Raw genomic sequence first — 24,103 nt, forward strand, 5'->3', positions numbered from 1 at the left:
ACTAATCAGCGTGTGCTATTTACCGAACATCGCCCGGAGAAGAAAACACTACATACATGAAAATACGGCAAAATGCTTTTAGAGGTTTTCGGTTTATAAAGATATTAATCTTCCATTTAAACTTATGTGTTTTCTGTCCATGAGTTAGTACATAGCTGACAAGCTGTTCTTTTAACCCTTTCATATTCATATTTAGCATTGAGAAAGTCAATAATAATATTTATGTTGATAAATCAATGAAAATCATTGACTTATCATTAATATGACTTTTCCTTCCGCACAAGTGACCAGTGTGTGACCGGCAGGCTGGACTGTTGAGCTCTAATTTATAGAGTGATGGAGGAGGAGAGGATTTTTTTTGCCTTTATTTTTAAGAAAAATAGTCACACATCTTTTCCTCATGTTTGTTTATAAAGCCTTGATCATTTCGAATCCCTTTTTATTTCCTAAACATTAAAAAAGAAATATGAACACACTCTGTGTTATAACACACAATTCCATATAAATATAAACACATTTTCCCCCACAATTTATCATCAAAAATGAATCAAATTAAGCTGTGACTTTGCATGTAAGGACTTTGGTGATTGTCCGGGGAGTCGCTGCATGGGGACGTGAAGAGCGTTCCCACAGTGGAGCGCACAGCTTCCCTAATATTATCCATGGACAGGGTTTGCTTGCTAAATTGACCCATTTCTAGGATAATGTTAAATTCATAATGTTCCATCACCACCTGTACTGGTCCACACAATGGGAAAGTGTCTATAAGTAAAGACTTGGGCAGTTGTGCTGCTGTTCACAGGTAGGATGCGGCGGGCGCCCGAGTGTAGGACTGGGCAACACTCTCAGCGCTGATATGTTTCACGGGACGCACAAACTAAAGCCATAGGAAGAAATGGGGAATCGCATCAGAGTAAAGGACTGTCCAGTGTTTGGAGCTGTGGCTCAAAAACAACCACAGTCGAACAGAAATCACCATCTGAATGATCACAATAAGCATTATTTAGGTGGTATAGTGCCTTTTACAAACAAGAAGAATGGCTTATAAAACTGTATATTCAAGTAGTCGGCTGATCTCGTTTTCTGGCCACGATAAGTTACCTCGACCCCAACCCCAGATAAAACAACTTTTCTTTTGGCCAGGCAGCTGTACCTTATGGACTGACATTTCCAGCTGCCCCCTTGTGGTAGACGTGTCCTTCTGTGTCCTTCACCTCAGAGGAGACCTGCACAGGGACTGGACTGCAGCTCATCTCGCACTTTCAGAAATCACCACAGTTTGAACAGAATAAACAACAACACAGGAGTCATTGAGCGCAGCATGAACAGCGTGAGAAACAGACAGCCGGTCATGCCGCTCTGCTCCTGCAGTAGGGGTGGGCCATATTTACCAAAAGACTTTCAAATTCACAAATCCCAATCAGCAATGTGCGACAACGTGTCTGCGGTAGTGGGGCTTAGAGCTGCACAATTCATCACTATTAGTGTGGTAGCATGTACAATTTCACACATTCTCCCAAGGTTTGATGCTACTGAACGTGTTTAAAATGTGCACTGTGCTCAGAATATTTATTTCAAAACATATATCGCAAATCGGATTGAGACAAGTCAGAAAAATGGATGATGCAGCCGTGGTGTGGATGAATTGTGAATGTCTTAAACATAAGATCTTACCACAACACCGCGCTTTGATTTAACAATAATAAAGATAATATGTCGGGTCCATCACATGGCCCACCCCTCTGCAGGAGAGCCTCTTTCACATTAAGCCACCGAAACCGTTGAAAGGAATGGAACACACATTGGCAGCCAGCAGAGAGAGTTGGGACGAGCCACATCACAGGAGCATGCACATGTGCTTGGGTCAGGCAGCTCGGCCGGACCTCACACAGACGCACACCAATACAAAAGCAAAGAGTCCAAAACAGTGGTTGTACCTAAGCCACTTGAGGAGGCAATTATGGCAGAAACAGAGCAGCCGTTTGGAACAGTGCGATGGCTTGGACAGGGTTCCCACGCAAATGGAAGCTTTACAAAAGTATATTTAAAGCCTTTTGTTGCATATTTTGTTATAGGAAAGTCTACTCTAATGATTGGGGTCTGAAATTAGAACTCCAGCTACATTAAAGCCCCATTACCTGATATTTCTAGTAGTGGTACAAAGTAGATTTTGTCCTCGAGTATATTGTAAGAGCAGACAGCTTATGGAGTCATCCTGTTAGAGAAAGTAATGGGTTAGGAAAATTGTTTATGAAAAGAACATCAGGTAAAGGGGCTTTAATAATGTCATGTCATTTGATATGAAACTGAGTGGGAATACTTTCTAGAATTGTCGAAATTTGGACATTTGGATCTAAAAAAATCCAATAAAACTGTTCTTTACATATGCATTCATTTATCTTATTCAAATCTTATCGTCTGCAAAACTGGAATGCTATGGAGAGATGAAAATGCCTCTCTTTATCGGTTTCTCCAACAATACATTACAAAGAGCTTTGTACAGGAATGTTGCGTTCAGATGAAAGTTAAAAAAAAAGAAATAAAAAAGTGAATATTTCATTTTTCAAAATTGAAAATTACTCATTTTGATCATTTGCCATATTGTGAAGGAACCCTGGCTCGCGCTGCCACACGGGACAGCACATTTGGAAAATACAAAGATTCGTCCACTTTAGAGAAAGAACAGAAGACATCCCAAAAAACGAACAGGCAGACAAACAAGCGTGCAGCAAGCGACGGCACCATTCCAGCAACGAGAGAAAAGTCACCATCAAAAACATGGCTGTGTCCGCCGTGACAGTGGCGTACATTCAAAGGGAGGGCCGGCGTCTGCCTCCTGCCCTCACATCCAGAGCTCCGGAGTGGGAGGTCAGGGGCCAATCACGGTGCCGTCTGCCCCCTCCCTCTGCCCACTGCCCCCACATCCAGAGCTCCAGAGTGAAGCGGCCACAGAAAAAGGCTCTTTATCAAGTTCAAATTGCTTGAATTAACGCGAGACACTCTAGGTCAATAGGGAAAAGGAAAAACAAAAACAAACTTTCTCTCATTTAATAGATACATTCCACAATGTTCACTTGGAGGTTGTAAAGAGTGTAATGATGGATATCTTGTTTTGTCTTTGAATAAAGTAGTTATTACTGAAAAACATAACATTCTGCATTTCGCTTTGGGTTCAAAGCTCAATGAATCAGGCAAGTTTTCAACAAACTCCATAATAAAACAAAAAAGTGTCCAACTGTCCAATCTTGTAATTCAAGCAATTGTAACTGTTTTAAGCGTGTGTGTTTTAAGGAGCCAGGCGTGAAGGCAGGAGCCGAGGCCAGGGTAGTCACGGCGCTCTCCGACCCCTTCCTCCCTCTCCTGAGCCGCCATGACGGGTGAGGTAGGGGGCAGGAGCCAGGGTGAGGCCACAGTCATGGTTCCTTGGCTGGTATCAGGGGGTGGCCTGTAGCGCCCCCTACAGTAAGCCCATAGCAGGACAGTGTCTACAGCGAGGTGGACGGGAGCTTCTTGACCCGTCTCTGGGCCAGGAAGGAGCTCTCGATGGGCTTGAGCTCTGGAGTGGGCTGGGAGCTCTTCAGGGCGGAGTACGTGGCTGCCATGGCGCCCTGGACAAAGACACACAGAAGTTATGGATATGGAGAGCATCTGGACTTCAGAAGCAGGAAAAACAGAGGATATCGATGATGGGTTCGATTGTGTGCATTACAACCCCAGCAGAACTCCTACACTGTCTGCCGTCTGAGCCACTGTCGTCATTTTTTCTACCAATTTATAATCTCACTCTCATGTGAAGCCACCAACTGTACGATCCTGACAGCGAGACACCACACACACTTTGTCATAACGGTCACCTTGACGAGCGAGGGGTCTTGGTGGGGCAGCTGGCTGTTGGGCAGCTTGTCCCGGTGGATGATCCAGGGGTGACGCAGCACTTGTTTGGCTGTCAGCCTCTGGTGGGGATCCACGTGCAGCATCTTGGACACCAGATCCTGTCAAAGGAGCACGTAAGCTGCACATAAACTCAGAGGACAGAAGTTAGGCGGAGTCATAGCCCGCCCAGATGATAGTATTTTTAGATTTGATTTAGTAGAAATGATTAAAAACATTCAGGCAACAGCTTAGGCCACTGGGCATTTAATGGCATAATTGAGAAAAGTAGGGACACTTGCGTACTAGAACAAAAAGTGTAAAACTGTTAAAATGCAAAATCAAGACTGTCTGCAAAACAATTAGTGCAGTTTTAAATTTCACACCTAACGTATATACAGGGTTAGGGTTCAAATTGCACCCTCTTTCATGAACTATAAAGTGTAAAACAGATGTGGTTTGTCCCTGTATGGGTTCCCGTAGTCAGACTGCAAAGGTCTCTAGTTAGTTCCCAGGAGAGACTGAGTTCTATTCAATGGGAGAGGATCATACTTCTTTCTGCCCCTGGCCACTAGCACCCTGCCATGAGGACCGAAGAGAACACTTCAATATGAAAGCCTGTGGAGACTTTATTCCGGCCCAAAACAGGGGCAACAGTGTCGGTTTTCCTCCTGAGAATGTCAGACTGTTGTTTAGTTTAAGAACTTCTGTTTTTCTTTACAGATAAATCAGGACTCTGCAGAAATGAACACCTAAACTTTCAATCCTGTTGATTTATCAATTATTTTACAGTAACATTTTTCTTCGTCGCCTACCTTAGCAGCGTCCGACACAGTGTCCCAGTTGCCCCCAGTCAGGCTAAAGTGGCCGTTGCCTATTCGGTTCAGGATCTCATTAGGAGTGTCCTCGGGCCCGTTGGCAAAGGGAGTGAAACTGCACAAACCAACAAAAAGAGACCAAAAGAGATGTGTTGTTAGCACCAAAAGAATGACTGGGGCTTTAACATTATTCTACTGAGCTCAACTCAAAGCAACACTGAGTTTCAAGGCCCCACAATGCCAACGGAGAAGTGCCTGTTAGTGGGTCTGGATGCAGCCGGTGGAGGAGAGTGATTAGTGGAGCGCCACACCTCCACAGGACAACAATAGCTTAAACTAACCCTCACCTTAAGGAGAGTGAAGTTACACAAAAGCCTCTTATTCATCTCCAGCACATGTACAGTATCTCTGTCTTATGTAGGCTAATAAGCTAGCAGGCACCACTCCTGTTTTCGGCTTTGGGAAGAGAAAGAACGAAGTAACTGAAGTTAAAGTGAAAAGTATTGTGTGATATTCCTGCAGTACTCACCCTGCTATCATGGTGTAGAGCAGGACGCCCAGGCTCCAGATGTCACAGCCTTCATCATAGCCCTGCCGCTTCAGCACCTGTCAGTCACACAGAGTCCACATCAGCTGCACACCACACACACACTACACCCACCCAGGATCACGACTACAGGAGCGAGCAGCAACCTCTGCACAAATAATGATAAGAATAATAATACAGCTGATGTGGGAGAAGGTCTGCACACAGATGTAGATTTGCAGAGGTCCCATGTGGCAAAAGTATAACCCTGTCATTTAGATGTATGTACGTCTTGTTTTACTGTTGTATTTGATTTTTCAGTCGTCTCTCAAATGTTATCAAGTTATTCAAAATGTGCACCGTCAAATGCATCTTTATATTAACATATATTAAGCAATATGCTGTAATATGTCATAAATAATCCTGAGAAATTTGGCAAAAACTTTGTGCTTTGGCGCCCTCTTGTGCTTCAAGTTGATTTTCAGTTAGTGCATAGCATGCAAATAGTAAAAAAACATGCCTTTAAAAATGTAACAGAAAATAATTTCTTCATATTTTATTTACTACTGTTTATTTACTATTGTCACATGTTAATGATCTTTGATTTTGAGGTAATAAATTAAATACAATGTTACTAATAATATAACACCACTTACAGTATTTGAATACAACACAGTTATGTGTTGTTTTAAGAAAATGAAAACAGACCTCAGGAGCCACAAAGTTGGCAGTGTAGCATGGGGTCATGAGCAGCCCGTTGTTAGCACGCAGCTGCTTAGCGAAGCCAAAGTCACAGATGCGGATGGACTCAGGGTTCCCAGACTCGTCAACGTACAGGATGTTACTGGGCTTCAGGTCTCTGTGCACCACCTGCAACAGCACACAGAGGGCATTAGGTCTCTGTGCACCACCTGCAACAGCACAGAGAGGGCATTAGGTCTCTGTGCACCACCTGCAACAGCACACAGAGGGCATTAGGTCTCTGTGCACCACCTGCAACAGCATACAGAGGGCATTAGGTCTCTGTGCTCCACCTGCAACAGCACACAGAGGGCATTAGGTCTCTGTGCTCCACCTGCAACAGCATACAGAGGGCATTAGGTCTCTGTGCTCCACCTGCAACAGCACACAGAGGGCATTAGGTCTCTGTGCTCCACCTGCAACAGCACACAGAGGGCATTAGGTCTCTGTGCACCACCTGCAACAGCACAGAGAGGGCATTAGGTCTCTGTGCACCACCTGCAACAGCATACAGAGGGCATTAAGTCTCTGTGCACCACCTGCAACAGCACAGAGAGGGCATTAGGTCTCTGTGCTCCACCTGCAACAACACACAGAGGGCATTAGGTCTCTGTGCACCACCTGCAACAGCACAGAGAGGGCATTAGGTCTCTGTGCACCACCTGCAACAGCACACAGAGGGCATTAGGTCTCTGTGCTCCACCTGCAACAACACACAGAGGGCATTAGGTCTCTGTGCTCCACCTGCAACAACACACAGAGGGCATTAGGTCTCTGTGCACCACCTGCAACAACACACAGAGGGCATTAGGTCTCTGTGCACCACCTGCAACAGCACAGAGAGGGCATTAGGTCTCTGTGCTCCACCTGCAACAGCACAGAGAGGGCATTAGGTCTCTGTGCTCCACCTGCAACAGCACACAGAGAGGGCATTAGGTCTCTGTGCTCCACCTGCAACAGCACACAGAGAGGGCATTAGGTCTCTGTGCTCCACCTGCAACAGCACAGAGAGGGCATTAGGTCTCTGTGCTCCACCTGCAACAGCACAGAGAGGGCATTAGGTCTCTGTGCACCACCTGCAACAGCACACAGAGGGCATTAGGTCTCTGTGCACCACCTGCAACAGCACACAGAGGGCATTAGGTCTCTGTGCACCACCTGCAACAGCACACAGAGGGCATTAGGTCTCTGTGCACCACCTGCAACAGCACAGAGAGGGCATTAGGTCTCTGTGCACCACCTGCAACAGCACACAGAGGGCATTAGGTCTCTGTGCACCACCTGCAACAGCACACAGAGGGCCTTAGGTCTCTGTGCACCACCTGCAACAGCACACAGAGGGCTTCAGGTCCTCTGTGTGCTGTTGCAGTGGGTCTGTTTGGAGCAGTGGAAGTGTAAAGCCTGAGCATTAGCTACTGTACATTAAATGAGCCTCATTTCTGAGCCCTGAATAAAGCGCATACCCCCTGCGAGTGTAGGTACTCCGCAGTCTTGGTGATGGTGTGCAGTACTGCACTGGCCTCTCGCTCCGAGAAGAACTTCTGTTTGAGAATCCGGTCAAGGAGCTCCCCTCCTCTCATCAGCTCTGTGACCAGGAAAACCTGCTTGCCATTATCATACACCTGTGAAAAACAAAAAAAAGTATGAGGACCAAGTTAGGACTAAACCAGCTCTAAACCTGCTCAATACAAGGATTCAATCAAAAACAGGGTCAAAAAGTTGGAGCAATATCACCATAAGAATGTCCGATCTAACTAGGAAAGTCCCACTAAGACTTTTTAGAATCTTTTATCAGGGGCGCACTGACCCCAAAGGACTTGTGGAAATCAGAACACAGAGGAAATCGTCACAGACATAGGCCCAGGAAACAGAGGACATCCCTGCGCTGAGGCGAGAGCGATCAGTCTACCCCGGGGCAGCTGTGGCTACATATCCAGCTTACCACCACTGACCGTATTCTCATCATGACCTGTTGACCCAAAGTATCTGAACAGTTGCAGCATGCACTCACATCCTTGAGCGTGATGATATTGGGGTGTTGTCCATATCTGAGCAGGATCTCGATCTCCTCTGACGGGTCTGTGGCCGTTTTGTCGATCATCTGAAAACAATACATCCATGGAGGGTTTATGCATAACTGAGGCTAATGAACATTTGTTTGGGCCCAGCAGGTCAGAAATGGCCTTAGTAAGTGAAATACTACTCCAGTGAAGGAGGACAATATTGTTTAAAAGATCATATAAAAATTGCAAATTTACAAAATCGATTTTATCTCCAAAGACAAAAAATGTAGAAAACATAAAAAAACAAAAAAAACAAAACTATTTAGTCTGTTCAGGACAAATATTTTTTGCAACGTAAATGAAGATGTTTGCAGTATATTTTTACAAAAATATCGCTTCATCAACATTTTCGAGAAGGCCCCCATTATTGAGATATTCAGTTTTGTCCATAAGGCTCGCCCCTGACCTCCAGGCGTGTGTTTGAAGAGTGGATTAAGTACCTTGACAGCATACTCTGTGTTGGTGGCTTTATGGACGCAGCGTTTGCAGACAGAGAAGGAGCCCATCCCAATGTCCTCCTTCAGGACGTACCCATCACTGAAAAGTAGGTTCTTTCCATGGAGCTGCTGTAACCACAACACAGGAGAGAGGACGTATGAACGACACAGTAGCAACAAGCAGAAACCAATAATGACCAACGGTGAATCAGTCCATAATGTCAATATAACAATGGAAAAGGAACTTGTTCAGACAAAAATGTCATCACATGTTGAAACTATTCAAAGGGCTTTATTTGTTATTATACAAATAAAATTTTCTGAAAGGTGCAGTCTGCTTTTGAGAAACATTTTCCTTTAAGGATAGATGAGATGTGTAATCTGATTTCTACTTTCAAAGGTAGAACTCCCTCCCTCAGCTGAACAGAGCAGCTCCTTTGAAACAATCGCACATAAACATTCTGCACTTGTAAAAGACCAAAGGCGTTAGACACAACTAAATATATAATGGCAAATGAATTATTAAGTTAATAAGGCTTTACATTACAGGCCTGGAATAAAACATTACATTTACAGGCTATGTAATACAGTGTTTCATAAATGTGGCCCCAGACCTGAGGTCAACAGGATAAATTACCTTAAAGCCCTATACCAGTAAATTAAATTAATAGTAGTGGTCCAAACTCATTCCGAGGTCCACACATGTTTGAGTTTACAATAAAGGAAAAAAGCAGCTATAGTGGCCTAAAGAATGAGTCTCACACTTGGGTTGCCAGATCCTATCCACTGTGAAAATATGAAAAGTGAACATTTTCACGTATTTTGTCGGTGAGATAAAAATGAACTATCGTGTTGGAGCTTGAGCAGTGTTTTAGTGAGCTGTTGAAGGCTGTCCACAATTGAAGAAATAACATTGTTTAAACAAAGCAGTATCCACACTGCAGCTGGCCCCTGATCACAAAGGATCGGCCCAAAAAAACCCATCACATTTACCATGTTTGTCCAGCGCTCAGTGTGTGAGAGCCACTGTTATGCCGTTATTAGCTCTTTGAGTTGGAGCCTCTCTCCCTGTGAACATTCTTGTGAACGTGTGGATGGCACCGGGGGATACAGTGTTAAAGACGTGTGAAAAGAGCAGAGAAATTAAACACTTTATTGCTGATGAGAGCTGTCATTGGTGGTGAGCACTGAATGCAGACAGTTGGAGAAGACAACGGTCAGAATATACATCCCCATAAGCACTGACTCTCTGTCATCCAGCCGCGCAGACATCCACCGGACAAGTCATGTCATTTCGGACAGTTTTACATGTCATGTTTGTAGGACGTCCTTAATGGTTTAAAAAAGGCTGAATACGACACAATGAGGACACATATGAGGACACAATCACCAGGCCCACAACACAAATACACGCCATTCAAGCTAAGAACATCCAGAGTTCAGTTCCTGTCAGCTTTGACTGGAGCCTGCACTAGCACAGGAAGAACCCACTGGGAACAGAAGGCTGTGACCGTGACTAGTCCTGACAAATAGAGGAATGTGTCCTCACTCAGCATCCATGATCTCGAATTCAAATAAATAAAGCCGACGATCCTGAGCACCACCTGAAGAAGCCCAAACAAAACCAGTGGTACAAGGACCACAGTTTGCCTTAAAGCATTACACTAACTTGTGAAATGGTGCGTTTACTTCTGGAACTCCTGCACGTTCTGGTTTTCCGAAATACTGTAGTGTCAGCCTAGTAACTTATGGGTAGAACATAATGCTTGCATGATGAATAATATAATATATCTTCTTAGATAAGATGCTAAGTCCAGACCATAATTCTAACCATAGGAGACGGTCTATGGCACATTTAGAAAATACAAGACAATAATACACATCTCTAAAAGTACACGTTTATACAACCTCAAAGCTCAGGGACTGGATGCTGGAGGTTCTGAGCTTAACTAGTGGAGGCTGCACTAGCACTATTTAGGACTGGATCGAGGACTTGCACGGGTCTTTTTAAGTTTATTGTCAACCAAAGTGTGGGGCTTATGTAGAATGTTTCGTTTTTGTTTTTCAAAAAATGTTCAAAAAATACCAGGAGTAGTTCGACATCCGGGCAGTAATATCTTCACTTTACTGTGCAGATGTCGAACTACTCCTGGTATTATTACGCCTTACAAAATAGTTCCCCTCTTTATCCGCATAGAAAATTTGTATTATTTAATTTTGTGTAATTATACTTTGTAGTGTAACACTTCACGTAACCATATTTAAATAGAGAAAACGTGGAAGAGCTTGGGAGCTTCTATCTTCACCTGGTTTGGAGCTATAGAGGAGAGGGGAAGAGGAGGAGAGGCTAAATGCTAACGCTGTCTGCGCTGTGTTTACATGACTGAGCGCACGCGTGAAGACCAGACAGGTACAAATGAACTCGTCTAAGCTAAGGTATCATATCTCAGTATGTAAAAACGGTGGCCTATTCCTTTAAGAGCACAGATTGGTATTGCCTTTAGGAGCAGGTATTGCTTTTAAGAGCAGGTATTGCTTTTAAAAGCACAGATAGGTATTTTCTTTAAGAGCACAGCCTTTAACTCATTGACTGCCAATGACGTCTTTAGACGTCAATTAGGTTTTTCAATGGGAATGGCTGCAGCAAAGCCTTGAGCATGTCTGGTGTTAAAATCTTAGTTGTAGTTCTTTAATTGAGTCACTAGGTGGCAGCATTGCTCTTTGGTCACTGTTTTGCTTGACAACAAAAAGCTTGTTTTCTCTGCTTTTTGGTCAGAAACCAGCATTTTGGGTGATTTCACCTATTTTCTACGGACGATTACTAAAGAATGGAAAGAAGTACAAACAAACTTTTTTAGATGAAAGAAGAGAGTCTAATCTTTCTTTTGGTGGGTTTCGTGTTGACATAGACCTAAATGTTCTGTGGTTCTTGAAAAAACAGTCAAAATCCTGAAAAACCTCTGGCAGTGGGGAGCTCTCTGATTGAAACTGGTGGCCGTCAATGAGTTAAGAGCACAGATGGGTATTGCCTTTAAGAGCACATATAGGTATTGCGTTTAATCGCACATATAGGTATTGCCTTTAAGAGCACATATAGGTATTGCCTTTAAGAGCACATATAGGTATTGCCTTTAAGAGCACAGATGGTTATTGCCTTTAAGAGCAGGTATTGCCTTTAGGGGCACAGATGGGTATTGCCTTTAAGAGCACATATAGGTATTGCCTTTAAGAGCAGGTATTGCCTTTTGGAGCACAGATAGGTATTGCCTTTAAGAGCAGGTCTTGCCTTTAGGGGCACAGATAGGCATTGCCTTTAAAAGCACAGACAGGTATTGCCTTTAGGAGCACAGACAGGTATTGCCTTTAAGAGCAGAGACAGGTATTGCCTTTAGGAGCACAGATAGGTATTGCCTTTAAGAGCAGGTATTGCCTTTTGGAGCACAGATAGGTATTGCCTTTAGGGGCACAGATAGGCATTGCCTTTAAAAGCACAGACAGGTATTGCCTTTAGGAGCACAGATAGGTATTGCCTTTAAGAACAGGTATTGCCTTTAGGAGCACAGATAGGTATTGCCTTTAAGAGCAGGTATTGCCTTTAAGAGCACAGACAGGAATATCCTTTAAGAGCACAGATAGGTATTGCCTTTAGGAGCACAGGCAGGTATTGCCTTTAAGAGCACAGATAGGCATTGCCTTTCAAAATAAAATCTTTATGTTTAGGGTTGTAAACATGACAAAATGTGCAAAAGTTCAAGGTGTATGAAAACTTTCGAGAGGCACTGTAAGTATTGCCCTCCGGGGTGATGTTACCTTGACCACAGGATGTGGAGCAGGCAGCACTCGCTCTGTTGACCCCTCTTCTTCCAAAAAGCTGGGCGCTATGAAACTGAAGCCTCTGAAGAGCTGGTGTGCTCCAGCACTGGGGGGCACACCTGGGGAGTCTGCAAAATACCCAACATGGCCACTTTTACACCAAGACCTTTCTCCACTCAGAGCGCCAAGCATCAGGGCAGCATCCCCACACTGGTCACATACAGGTACATACACACATAGTGGTGTAGTTAGTGGGCAAACACTCTATCACTGAGGACACTATATTCAGCTCTCATTGTATTCTTCACTTTTTTAGCCCATTGTGTGGTTATTCTAAGGCCACCAAATAAAAACACACATTCTCTGTTTTCCTTCCAGTTGATATTACTCGAGGAACTAAAGCGATATTTGGGATTGGATTTATTACAATTAAATGAATGAATAATTGGGTTATTAGAACACAGAACCTCTTATAACGGTTTTGATCGTTTTGAGTGTGCATGTTTTGATTGTGTGTGACTGCTGACCTTTGGGTGTGCGTGAGGTAAACTCAGAGTCGAAGTAGAAGGTGTCGTCTGGACGAGCCACAGCCGGCCTGAACGGAGGCTTCAGTTCCCTCCGGAACAGTTTCTGCACAGTCAGAACATTATGCAGCGCTCTCAGTGTCTTTGGCTTTATTTCAAACACGTTTATTTCATTTTCAGCTTAAACAATTTATGAATCAGAATTCTCAAACTGTGACACCAGGGACAGGAAGGTCTTCCTGCAGAGCGGTGTGGAAAAGTCTGCACCAGTCTGCATCGGGCCATTGGTTTCAGGCAAAGCTGCTACTTCAGTTTACAATTGCTAAAATAGCTGACACTGTGCAGCAGTTCATTGTTGTAGAAGTGAAAAGTAATGGTCAGCAGTGGTGGAGAGTGACAAGGAAAAAAATGTAAATTGTATGATTTTCTTTTATTTCACTATATTTTAGAGCCTGTATCAATTCTACTCTATGAATGAGATTAAAAATTAAATTAATAGTATAACTGACCACAGCTCTGATCAGAAACATTAGTCAGTAGGGCTGGGCAATTAATTAATTAATTAGGATTTGAATAATGGTTGATCTAAATAATTGTGTGGTGCGTTTTAAACCACAGGATGCAGCGATGCCGTGCCTGTCAGGTCAAGCCCAGGGAATCATAAACAGGAAGTCATACGACAGCAAGAGAGAAGAGGATCCAGTGAATTCAAGTGTAAAATCAGCTACAAACTCGCACCAGATCGTATAATGAGCAAATCAGAAACACATGAGGAGGCGTCAGCTGTTTTAGCCTCTGCAGCATCTGTTTACTGACCGGTGCAATTATAAAAACTAAAACATTTAAGGTCGAGATCGACCAATATGGGGATCTTCATTTTTTTCCCCCCAAAATCGCCAAGTACTGAACCAGGACAGATATGATGGAGTACAGTGGACAGATACTGCAGTACAGTGGACAGATACTGCAGTACAGGGGACAGATACTGCAGTACAGGGGACAGATACTGCAGTACAGTGGACAGATACTGCAGTACATTGGTCACAGTGGTCAGATACTGCAGTACAGTGGGCAGATACTGCAGTACAGTGGACAGACACTGCAGTACAGTGGTCACAGTGGTCAGATACTGCAGTACGGTGGTCAGATACTGCAGCACAGTGGGCAGATACTGCAGTACAGTGGACAGACACTGCAGTACAGTGGTCACAGTGGTCAGATACTGCAGTACAGTGGTCACAGTGGTCAGATACTGCAGTACAGTGGTCAGAGAGGGTAAAGCCGTACGTTCCAGTCGATGGTGGAGAAGAAGCCGTGGCGTTTGATCTCCTCTGTTCCGTCTGGTCCAGATCCTGAAACAACAGTCACCTACAGTTAAAGCACATACAGAGACATTCACAGCTGAGGTTTTCGACCTAAAGGGGCTCCACCCGAGAGTTGCTCTATAAAGCCTCTGGGGGTGAGGGTTGAAGGCAGTGGACCTTTGATTGGACTTATAACCATGTCTATTGTAATTACACACTGAAGAGCGATAGAACGCGGACTCATCATTTACATTAATAAACAATATGAAATGAACCTGTTTTTTTTTAAAATCTATTAAGAGTGTCTCAAGGCTCTCGACTGTCACCATGCTACACTAATGGATTTGAATACACTGGCATTGAAATTGTTCTGGAGTTTGGTCATGAAATGAAGTCTGAAAGGTGCATGTGCAGACATACCGAGGCGGTTGGCTGGGTTCCTTTTGAAAAGAGCTCTGAGCAGAGACTGGGCCTCAGCACTGAGGAACTGAGGCATCCCCAAACGAGCCCTGGACACACACACAGCAACAGAATAGACACATACAGTCATATGTCTGTGCAGACTTTAGAATAGAATTATTATTTATTATTTTCACATCCACATTGGAGGAAGGCTTCAGGATTTACAGCTCACAAGTAACACGACATGAATCAACATATGGTAGAGCACCACAGGCCTGAACACACATGCACCACAGGCCTGAACACACGCACCACGGGCCTGAACACACGCAACACAGGCCTGAACACACGTACCGCAGGCCTGAACACACGCACCACAGGCCTGAACACACGCACCCCAGGCCTGAACACACGCGCCGCAGGCCTGAACACACGCACCGCAGGCCTGAACACACGCACCGCAGGCCTGAACACACGCGCCGCAGGCCTGAACACACGCGCCGCAGGCCTGAACACACGCACCGCAGGCCTGAACACACGCACCGCAGGCCTGAACACACGCACCGCAGGCCTGAACACACGCACCGCAGGCCTGAACACACGCACCTCAGGCCTGAACACACGCACCGCAGGCCTGAACACACACACCGCAGGCCTGAACACACGCGCCGCAGGCCTGAACACACGCACCACAGGCCTGAACACACGCACCGCAGGCCTGAACACACGCACCGCAGGCCTGAACACACGCACCGCAGGCCTGAACACACGCACCGCAGGCCTGAACACACGCGCCGCAGGCCTGAACACACGCACCGCAGGCCTGAACACACGCGCCGCAGGCCTGAACACACGCGCCGCAGGCCTGAACACACGCACCGCAGGCCTGAACACACACACCGCAGGCCTGAACACACACACCGCGGGCCTGAACACACGAACCACTTTAAAACAACTACCTCTGACCAAAGATTAAAGCAACATAGTAAATTGGACTCACTTTAAAATCATGTTCATGGTTTCTTTGCGGTCCTTCCCTTGGAACGGCAGAGCCCCCGTCAACATCTCAAACTGGAACAACAAAATAATTAGATTTACTATCAACTACTGTAATGTATCCGATAAGCAGTGCACTTACCATGAGTACCCCGAATGACCACCAGTCGGCGCTGTGGATGTGCCCCTGTCTGTTGACCACTTCCGGGGCCATGTACTCCACAGTCCCGCAGAAAGAGTAGGCCTTCTTCTCATGGTCGATGGCTTCTTTACACAAGCCAAAGTCTGGGGGAAAACACAGTGTCGGGTTGACTCTTCGACCTTGAGCAAGTTTTAGGCAAACTTTTGCTTTCATGAAAGTAGAGTTTAAGGACAGAATGAAAGTCATTTTTGTTGAAATCGAATGAATGATGCATAAGTACCTCTCTATCCCCTTTGTTACATAAAAGTACCTCAGTTAAAGGTATATTACAGGATTTTTGACATAGGGCCTCATTTCCTAGTTATCCAGAGCGCTTAGTTGATTTCTGGAGATTTTAATTTGTTTTTTTTCCTTCAATTTATGCAGTCCTTATATTTGAAGAGTTTAGTGGTGCTAGGCTAGTGCATATCTATGGTAACTAGTAGCCTGCATTAAAATGCTGCTCAAATATAAGTTCTTTTAAATGCAAAATGGTTATATTTCAGAAAAATATTCAGTCAACACAGACATTTCTATGGGTAGTCTGGTGTTATAAGTGCCTCAGGTGCACTGTGCTTGGGTCAGACTGTTTTTAATAAAGGCTACTAGTTACCATAGACATGCACTAGCCTAGCACCACTAATCTCTTCAAATATAAGGACTGCATGAATTAAAAAATAATAATATCTCCAGAAATCAACAACACTCTGGATAACTAGGAAATGAGGTCCTATGTCAAAAATCCTGAAATATCCCTTTAATACAAGTGCTTTGTCTTTCAGGTCATGTGTGTTCTCGGACACAGGAGTGTGTTTAAGTTAATTCATTACAATGCCTATTTTTTTAGTTTGTGAGTCAAAGCTTTCATTTTGACAAACCTACATTAAACAACTGTGTGCTGCTTTGATTGGTCACCAACAGTAACTTGAACTTATTTCTGCTCAGCTTTCTCCCATTGCACTACACTATAAGGCACTACATTATATCTGGACTTGCTTGCTGGTCATTGCTGGATTGGAAAGTTAACAAAGGGGCAGATGTGACGGGAGAGGATGCCACTTCTCTCTGCTCCTTTTCATTCAAGCAGCATTGACTTAACAATATTGATGAATATTTTATTTTAATGGAACTTCTGACAGAAATGAAAGGCCCTATGCCTGACGTTTTCAAGAGGAAACCACTAAATGCTAGTTGAGGTCCAAACTCATTCCTAATTTTCCACACATGTTTATTATACAGGGACATGTCACTTTTCAGGGTCGCTTTCACAAAAACACAAGAAGTTGATACAAATGTTTGATGATCAGATGCACAGCGTTTCCCCACAAAAGTCTGACTTTACAATATACAGTGGGCTGCATAAGTATGGGCCCCTCTTTAACTTTGACATTTTGCCATACTATGGACCATAAACATAAATATATTTCATTGAAATTTGATGTGAAAGACACACCTGATGATTTCTGAATGATCACATGTTGACCTAATGACCTCATAGAGTCTACCTGTGTGTAATCTAATGTCAGTTCAAATACAGCTGTTCTGTGATGGTCTCAGAGGTCTGTTAGAGACTATTGTGGAGCAGAAGCATCATGAAGTCCAAGAACACACCAGACAGGTCCGGGATAAAGTTATTAAGTATAAAGCTGGGTTAGGTTATAAAAAGATTTGCAAAGCTTTGAACATCTCTCAAAGTACAGTTAAATAAACCATCCAGGAATGGAAAGAGTGACATCACTGCAAACCTACCAAGACCCGGCCGTCCTCCTAAACTTACTGACCGAACAAGGACAGCACTGAGCAGAGCTGTTACCAAGAAGCCAATGATGACCCTGAATGAACTGCAGAGAGCTACAGCTCAGGTGGGGGAAACTGTACACGGAACAACTATTAGTCATACACTGCACAAATCTGGCCTTATGGCAGAGTGGCTAGAAAAAGCCATTTTTGAGAAAAAAAACAAAACAAAAAAAACATAAGAAGTCCCATTTTCTGTTTACCAGAAGCAACCATGTGGCCTCCATGTGGCTTCTGGCAAACAGAAAATGGGACTTCTCATGGTTTTCTTTTAAAAATGCCACTCTGTCATAAAGGCCAGATTTGTGCAGTGTACGACTGCAGTCTGCCCACCTCTGGTCGAAAATGTCTAAAGAGAGAAAACAAATGATTCCAAAACAATGACGCCACATGTTCAATGCTTCCTCAGACCTTTGAGTGAAATAAAAGTGGTTATGGTCTGTGGTTATGGATAAGATGAAGCAGGTATATCATATCATATCCGTATGTCCAAAACCTCGCACAGCAAATACAAAGATCAGATCTTAAGGACAAACATGAAGGACTCACCTGTGAGTTTGATGTGCCCTTCCTCGTCCAACAGAATACTGAAAACAACAGAAAACAAAACAAAACTTTTTGCTTGGGAAACATGGTAATGAAATTGAAAGGAAGTAAACAGAAATGTGGTGAAATTGACTGATCTGCTTTCCATAACGTGCTTATGAAGGTCCTGTTTGTGCGGGCTAGTCTTGCAGCATGAAAACAGCAAAGTGTGACCACACCAACAAGACATACTTCTCTGGTTTGAGGTCTCTGTAGATGATGCCCAGGCTGTGCAGGTGGTCCAGTCCCAAAGCCAGCTCTGCCAGGTAGAACTTCACATCCTCCTCTGTGAACATCACCTGAAGCAGCACACAAACACTTACTTAGTCACTACAACAAGTACTGTTCAGAGAAGAGAATCCTGCTGCCTGGCCACACGTCCACTCCCACTTTTAAGCAGGACCTTCTGGAACTTTGCTCACAGCCAATCAAATCTACATTTTACAATTTAGTCATTTTTCATCATTGATTTTCAAAAGCACATGTTAATGGAACTAATTTGTCGCTCAGCCCTAGACATCATTTTTTGGGACATCTGGTGATCTTGTATTGTAGCCGCAGCAGCCCTGGGGCAGACTGATGGAGCGGGACATTCAAAGACACAAAGACAGTTTGCACCAATAGGAGCTGGGAGACGAATTGCCAAAGGAAAAAGTGAAATGGGAGTGTTTTATGCACTTCCTTATATAATATCAGTTATAATCTGACCCACTGATCTTCTCACCTCTTTGGAGAGTCTAGTGAAGAGATCTCCTCCTCTGAGAAAGTCCAGGATCAAGTATAACTTCCCTTCAGTCTGAAAAGCTAAAGCATGAGCACAGCCAAAGTAAATATCACATTTCATAATGGATAAATAAAACATAATATCATGAGCCTCGTCCCACCGTAGTGCAGTTTGACCACAAAAGGGTGGTTAACGTCAGCCAAGATGTCTCTCTCCATTTTAGTCCGGACTCGGTCTCTCACTGAAACACAGACCGAGGCTTAGACACAATTGAGCAAAAAATTATTTGAAAATTACTGTCACAAAATTACTATGTAACACAATCTGTAATCATGCCTGAAATGACAGCCACATTCCATCCATTTGGACTTTTATTTTTTGTATTTTCTGAACCATCCACAGTATCTGAGCACATAGGCAGAGCTTTGGACTTCCATGTTTTTGGGGTGTGTATAAGTGTGCTCCAGTTTTTTTTTTTTCTGTAAGAAAAAATACTGAACCGTGCTCTCTAAATAGTCAAACCAATTTTAGTGTACTATTACACCCTATTTTACTATTTTAGTTCAAAAGTGTCTTTGGCTCTCAGATCTTATCTCTAAGAAACATCTCAGTCCACGGAGTTTGTCTCCAGAGGCTGCCCTGTGTACCTTTGAGAGTGGCCTTCTTCAGGACCTTCATGGCATAAAGCTGGTTGGCATCAGGCTCTGTCACCTTCCGAACCAAAAACACCTGGACACAAACATTCATTTTCAAGACTCCACAGTGTGAGCTGTTGGTTCCATGCCATACAAATATAAGTGAGTAAAAGCAGAGCAGCACACATCACCAGAGACGGTGTTTTTTATTGCACGGTTAATAATTCAACATGAAAAAAAACTCAAACACAAGCATTTTATTGGGATAAGATAAGATAAGATAAGATAAGATGATACTTTATTGAAATAATAAATAAAGGCTGTTTTAAACTGCTCTTTAATGACCTTTTTCATCAGTAGGTGGCAGTAGTGAGACCTGCTCGTCTACTTAAAGGGGCCAAAGCTAGAAGCCATGATAATCAGTAGCTCATTTATGCTTGTAGATGAAAGAACAATAACTGTGTTCTCAAACCATCTGCATGGTCCGCATGTTCCACCCTTCATAATGTCACTTTTCTGTTAGGTCAGTTAGGTTTGGAGTGAGCAGAGGTCTGGTACCTTTCCGAAGGAGCCCTGTCCCAGGACTTTGAGCAGCTCAAACTGAGAGGCATCGGCTTTCTCTGAGCCCTCCTTCACCACATGTGTGATGTTGATCTCCTTAATCTCCCCATCGTCCTGCGAAACACAACACAAGGACAATCAGTTAGTCAGAGTATGTGAGCAGAGCTTACATTAAGCCACAGAGTGACCATGCGTCCCGAAAAAGACAGATACAGAATCTAGCCCAAACTGTCCCGAAAATGATCCTTGTACCGTCTCAGCAGCAATAACTGAATAAAGACCAACACACACCAAAAAACCTCTGTTACAGCTGGTCATCACAGTGCACACTCAGGACACTGCACACCACACTGTGGTCAGCAAACCGGTCAAAGACAGTGACGAGAGTCAAGAGGCAAGAAAGAACTCCAAATGCCAGCATTGGTACATATGTCCGTCTTTCTCACTTATAAATGAGTGAGTAAAGCAGAGCAGTGAGAAACAAAGAAATATACCGACTATAGGGCCCAAAAATGTCATTTACTGGACGGTAAGTCGAACCAAAACAAAAACTAAATGAGTGTCTTTTCCCCTTGTCTACTTTCAACAACACAAAAAGACAATAGCATAAACAGAAGAAGGATGTAAACACATTTGCTGCATGTGTGTAAATAGCAGTGGAAGGTTCTCGAGGCATGTTTACTGTAAATGGTACTGACCACAAACACCACTGACGGTAAAACTACTGTTTAAGCTCTAATCCACTTCCTCAAACCGTCCCCGTCGCCTGAGGGCGGGGCACACACATGTGCTGCTGCCCTCCTGTTCACCTCGGAGGCTTAGGAGTGCTTAGCTTTGTGCCTCCCAGCGAGAAGGCTGCAGGTTCCTTTCCTGGATCATGCAGGCCGTTCTGTGTGTGCCTTGTTGAAGATTGCGTTGCGACAAATAAAGCACAAACAAGTCTATCCACAGATGAGCCCAAAGCGGGACACGATCAACTGTCATGATCTGCAAGCCCGCAGGACAAACAGCTGATCCGGAATAGGGCTGCAGGGAAGACAAACACACAAACACACAAAGACACAGAACAAGGGGAAGGCCATGGGGCTCTCCACCTTCTAATGAATGTGAAACTGCTGTGAAACATGAGGTGTGGTTCTGCCTGCACACAGGAAACCAGCTGCTGCACCAACACTGTTCTTTACTTCTCATGATGGCAGCACACTTACAGCACTACAGTCTGCTCCTAAACGCGGGGGGACATTTTAAATGGCTGGGTGGTTGACACAAAAACAAGGGTGCTGCGTTTCGTTTCCCTCATCGACCTGATAGATTTGCAATAGGCTAGTCTTTCAGCTAGGTACTCCGGCTCTGGAGATGGGTCCTGGGGCGGTGCAGTGCGGTCGCTCCCTGCTCCTGACAGGCCACAGAAGTAAAGGATGATGGATTTCCGTCTGTTGACAATCAACTATATCTTAAAACGTACATTAACTTTGCTCTTGCAGATTAGTGTAGATATGTGTATTTGGTGGGGGGAAATAAATAACAATAAAAAAAATTAAATAAATAATAACAGCATGTTTTCAAATGATGTGCTTTTAAACTCTAGGACACCTCCTCCTAGTACCCCGTGACCGTGAGAGAAGCGTGTAAACCACTGCCCAGGATTAGGCCATCTCAACTTTACAAGCATCAGAGCTTAAGAGAAGACCGCCATGAGCACCTTTAGGCTGTTGTATTCAAATTGATTGAATTGATTTACGGCCTAAACCAGTGGTCGGTAACATCTGGCACACATCTAAACATGGGTGCTCCCCATTTGTTGACAAGGGAAGGGAAAATAAAATGTCGTGTAACTGAATCTGTTTGCCGTGGTTGAAACAACAGGGTTATCAGGTTCTATACATTATAACACTTCATAAAGATACTTACTTAGCTGAAGTAAAGCACAATTAAATAGCTAAGCATCAGCAGCTTTTGCTATTTCCAAAGTGCCACCATAAAAAAACATGACTAATATTCAAGTGCAATGAACATAGTATTCGTACCGTCCAGGGGTTTACCGGGGCCTGCTGGATGCTGTTCTCTCGGTCACAGTGAGGGCGGGTCTTTTTGGGCAGGTATTGGGTCAGCAGTCGGCTCAGGTTCCACTTACACTTATCCTTCTCCATCAGTACGAGGCCAGCATCGTGCGACCGCCGTGCCCGACCACAAACTACAGCAACATCCTCACCAGACTCCCTCAATGACACTACAGCCAACCACTCCAAGGCTCCATGTACACACCTCCTCAGGCTGAGGAGAACCTCACATCACTAACTCCACTGCTGTCTGTGCATGTTCTGGTGCGGACTACACTCAAGTGGAACTCGGCAGCAGGAAGGAAGATGCTCGCTGTGGTGAGAGAGTTCAACACAGGCAAAACAACAACAGTGGGAGGTCTACACCAAAACTGAAAGTAGGCGGAGAAAAACTGCATCAATCTGTAGAATTACTCTGGTGTGAATAACTTTAAACTAGCATGCATTCAAAGCAACAATATGTAAACTATCAATGCCCAGACACTAATCGCTAATAAACTAAAAGATACTAAAAGATATAGATACTCATTTGACACTCATACTCACAAGATACTCATTTGCAAAGGTATTTATGTCTTATCCCTTTCTGTAAATGACTCTTTTCGTGAAAGAATGTCTTTAGCAGAAATAGTTTGACAAGAAAATATAATTTGCTTCGAAATTGCTTTATATGTGCTTATTAACACGATTAGAACTTTTGTTTTCATTTTTCTGTCTTTGTGTGACATTATAGCATCATGACATGACCTTCAGCCACTTGTGGTCACTTAAAGTGGACATTCCCAGCATAATTGTGGCCTTTTGACATTGTATGTTGTCAAATTTAAAGAGGGGGTATTATGCTTTTTTCAATCACATAGCACCAGTCTATATCTCACTACAATGATGAGCAAACCTTCTGTTGGTCTGTAAATGCAGTAAATTAGAATAACTGCCTTGTATAAAATGTCTCTCTCAAAATGGCTGTAGTGAATGTCTTGAAATAGGCCTCTGTCTCTTTAAGAACCTCTGAGTCTTTCCGACACGCCCCCTCCACACGCTGTCTGTGGCATCAGTGGGGAGGGGGTTCTGCTGAGGAGCAGTGGTTGGTTACTCGGCTGGTGACGAAAGCTCGGAGGCGTCTCCAGGAGGTGGGGGCGTTCCTAGGAGGACTCAGGCAAACCTATCCCTAAAATGGCCGCCATCAGAGTTTTTACAGATTACTCAAAAATACGTGAATGTGCCAAGGCAACACTTCAGGCATGTTTTTAATGAGGGAGTGACAGAATAACATGATGTAAAGCTTGAAAAAGTCAATTTTGCATAATACACCCCCTTTAAAATAATGTCTGTACGTACGGAAAGACAGTAAAGTGAGAGACTGGGTTGGTAAGTGGTCAGGATTTCTAATTGGCCTGGAATGCCCCCTGCAGGAAGCGGTTTTATATAACCGCATGCTAACAAATGGTTGGGACTGTAATGAACACACACTGAGGCTGAGAAGTTAATAAAGATTAAATATGTTTCGGTGTTCCATATATTACTGTTCTTTACTTGGGGAGGATTGGATCTTCATCTGGATCTTCAGTGAGGAGTGAGCGCTTACCTGTTCACTAACATTGGCAAATTCCCTCTCGATCCAGGTGATGTGAGAGTGGTTCTGTGGGCGATTCCAGTGAAGGAGGAAGTTAGCATGTGCATTTCAACATACACACAATACACGGACGGACCTACAGGGTGAATACTCTCAAGCACATATCTGAGATCACGTCAGGTGGCATTACCAAACTGGTGACAGGAAGTCACTCTTCCCTCATCGCATCACTTCCTCTTTTCTCACAAATGCCCTTCCTGTTCTGTAGAACCATACGCTAACTGCTACAACGGTACTTCTACTACAACTTTGACTACTTTAACAACTGCTTTTTCTACCACTTCTGGGATAGAAACTTTATATTGTTTCAGAAAATGTTTGTTGAGGTTTAAACAGGAGATTTCAGAGAGCAGATTGGCTAATTTGTTGTTAATTTAAGCATTCAAAAGTGGATCCAATTTGATTCAGATTAATCCTACAAATAGTAACTAAC

General features: G+C 43.9%; 1 protein-coding gene across 3 annotated transcripts in view; it reads right to left on the reverse strand.

Moving 5' to 3' along the window:
• Window positions 1–2,495: 2,495 nt before the first annotated feature.
• Window positions 2,496–24,103, reverse strand: part of rps6ka1 (ribosomal protein S6 kinase a, polypeptide 1) — a 71,859-nt gene continuing 50,251 nt past the window's right edge. Inside the window, exons 1-21 of one of the 3 annotated variants that reach the window (XM_079573203.1) lie at window positions 23,623–23,767; window positions 19,975–20,091; window positions 19,429–19,510; window positions 18,942–19,022; window positions 18,782–18,861; window positions 18,250–18,356; window positions 18,022–18,059; window positions 15,637–15,779; window positions 15,499–15,569; window positions 14,517–14,605; window positions 14,080–14,144; window positions 12,796–12,898; window positions 12,266–12,396; window positions 8,459–8,584; window positions 7,967–8,056; window positions 7,419–7,577; window positions 5,923–6,084; window positions 5,218–5,294; window positions 4,686–4,803; window positions 3,855–3,992; window positions 2,496–3,608 (exon numbers count right to left, since the gene is read on the reverse strand). In XM_079573203.1, coding sequence (XP_079429329.1) covers window positions 3,486–3,608; window positions 3,855–3,992; window positions 4,686–4,803; window positions 5,218–5,294; window positions 5,923–6,084; window positions 7,419–7,577; window positions 7,967–8,056; window positions 8,459–8,584; window positions 12,266–12,396; window positions 12,796–12,898; window positions 14,080–14,144; window positions 14,517–14,605; window positions 15,499–15,569; window positions 15,637–15,779; window positions 18,022–18,059; window positions 18,250–18,356; window positions 18,782–18,861; window positions 18,942–19,022; window positions 19,429–19,459 — 1,932 coding nt within the window. In that variant the 5' untranslated portion in view covers window positions 19,460–19,510; window positions 19,975–20,091; window positions 23,623–23,767 and the 3' untranslated portion in view covers window positions 2,496–3,485. Of the gene's footprint in view, window positions 3,609–3,854; window positions 3,993–4,685; window positions 4,804–5,217; window positions 5,295–5,922; window positions 6,085–7,418; window positions 7,578–7,966; window positions 8,057–8,458; window positions 8,585–12,265; window positions 12,397–12,795; window positions 12,899–14,079; window positions 14,145–14,516; window positions 14,606–15,498; window positions 15,570–15,636; window positions 15,780–18,021; window positions 18,060–18,249; window positions 18,357–18,781; window positions 18,862–18,941; window positions 19,023–19,428; window positions 19,511–19,974; window positions 20,092–22,004; window positions 22,268–23,622; window positions 23,768–24,103 lie in introns of those variants that run through there. The other 2 variants (XM_079573201.1, XM_079573202.1) reach the window with 2 other exon arrangements.

Source organism: Gobius niger (genome assembly GCF_951799975.1).
Source record: "Gobius niger genome assembly, chromosome: 16".
NCBI lineage: Eukaryota > Metazoa > Chordata > Actinopteri > Gobiiformes > Gobiidae > Gobius > Gobius niger.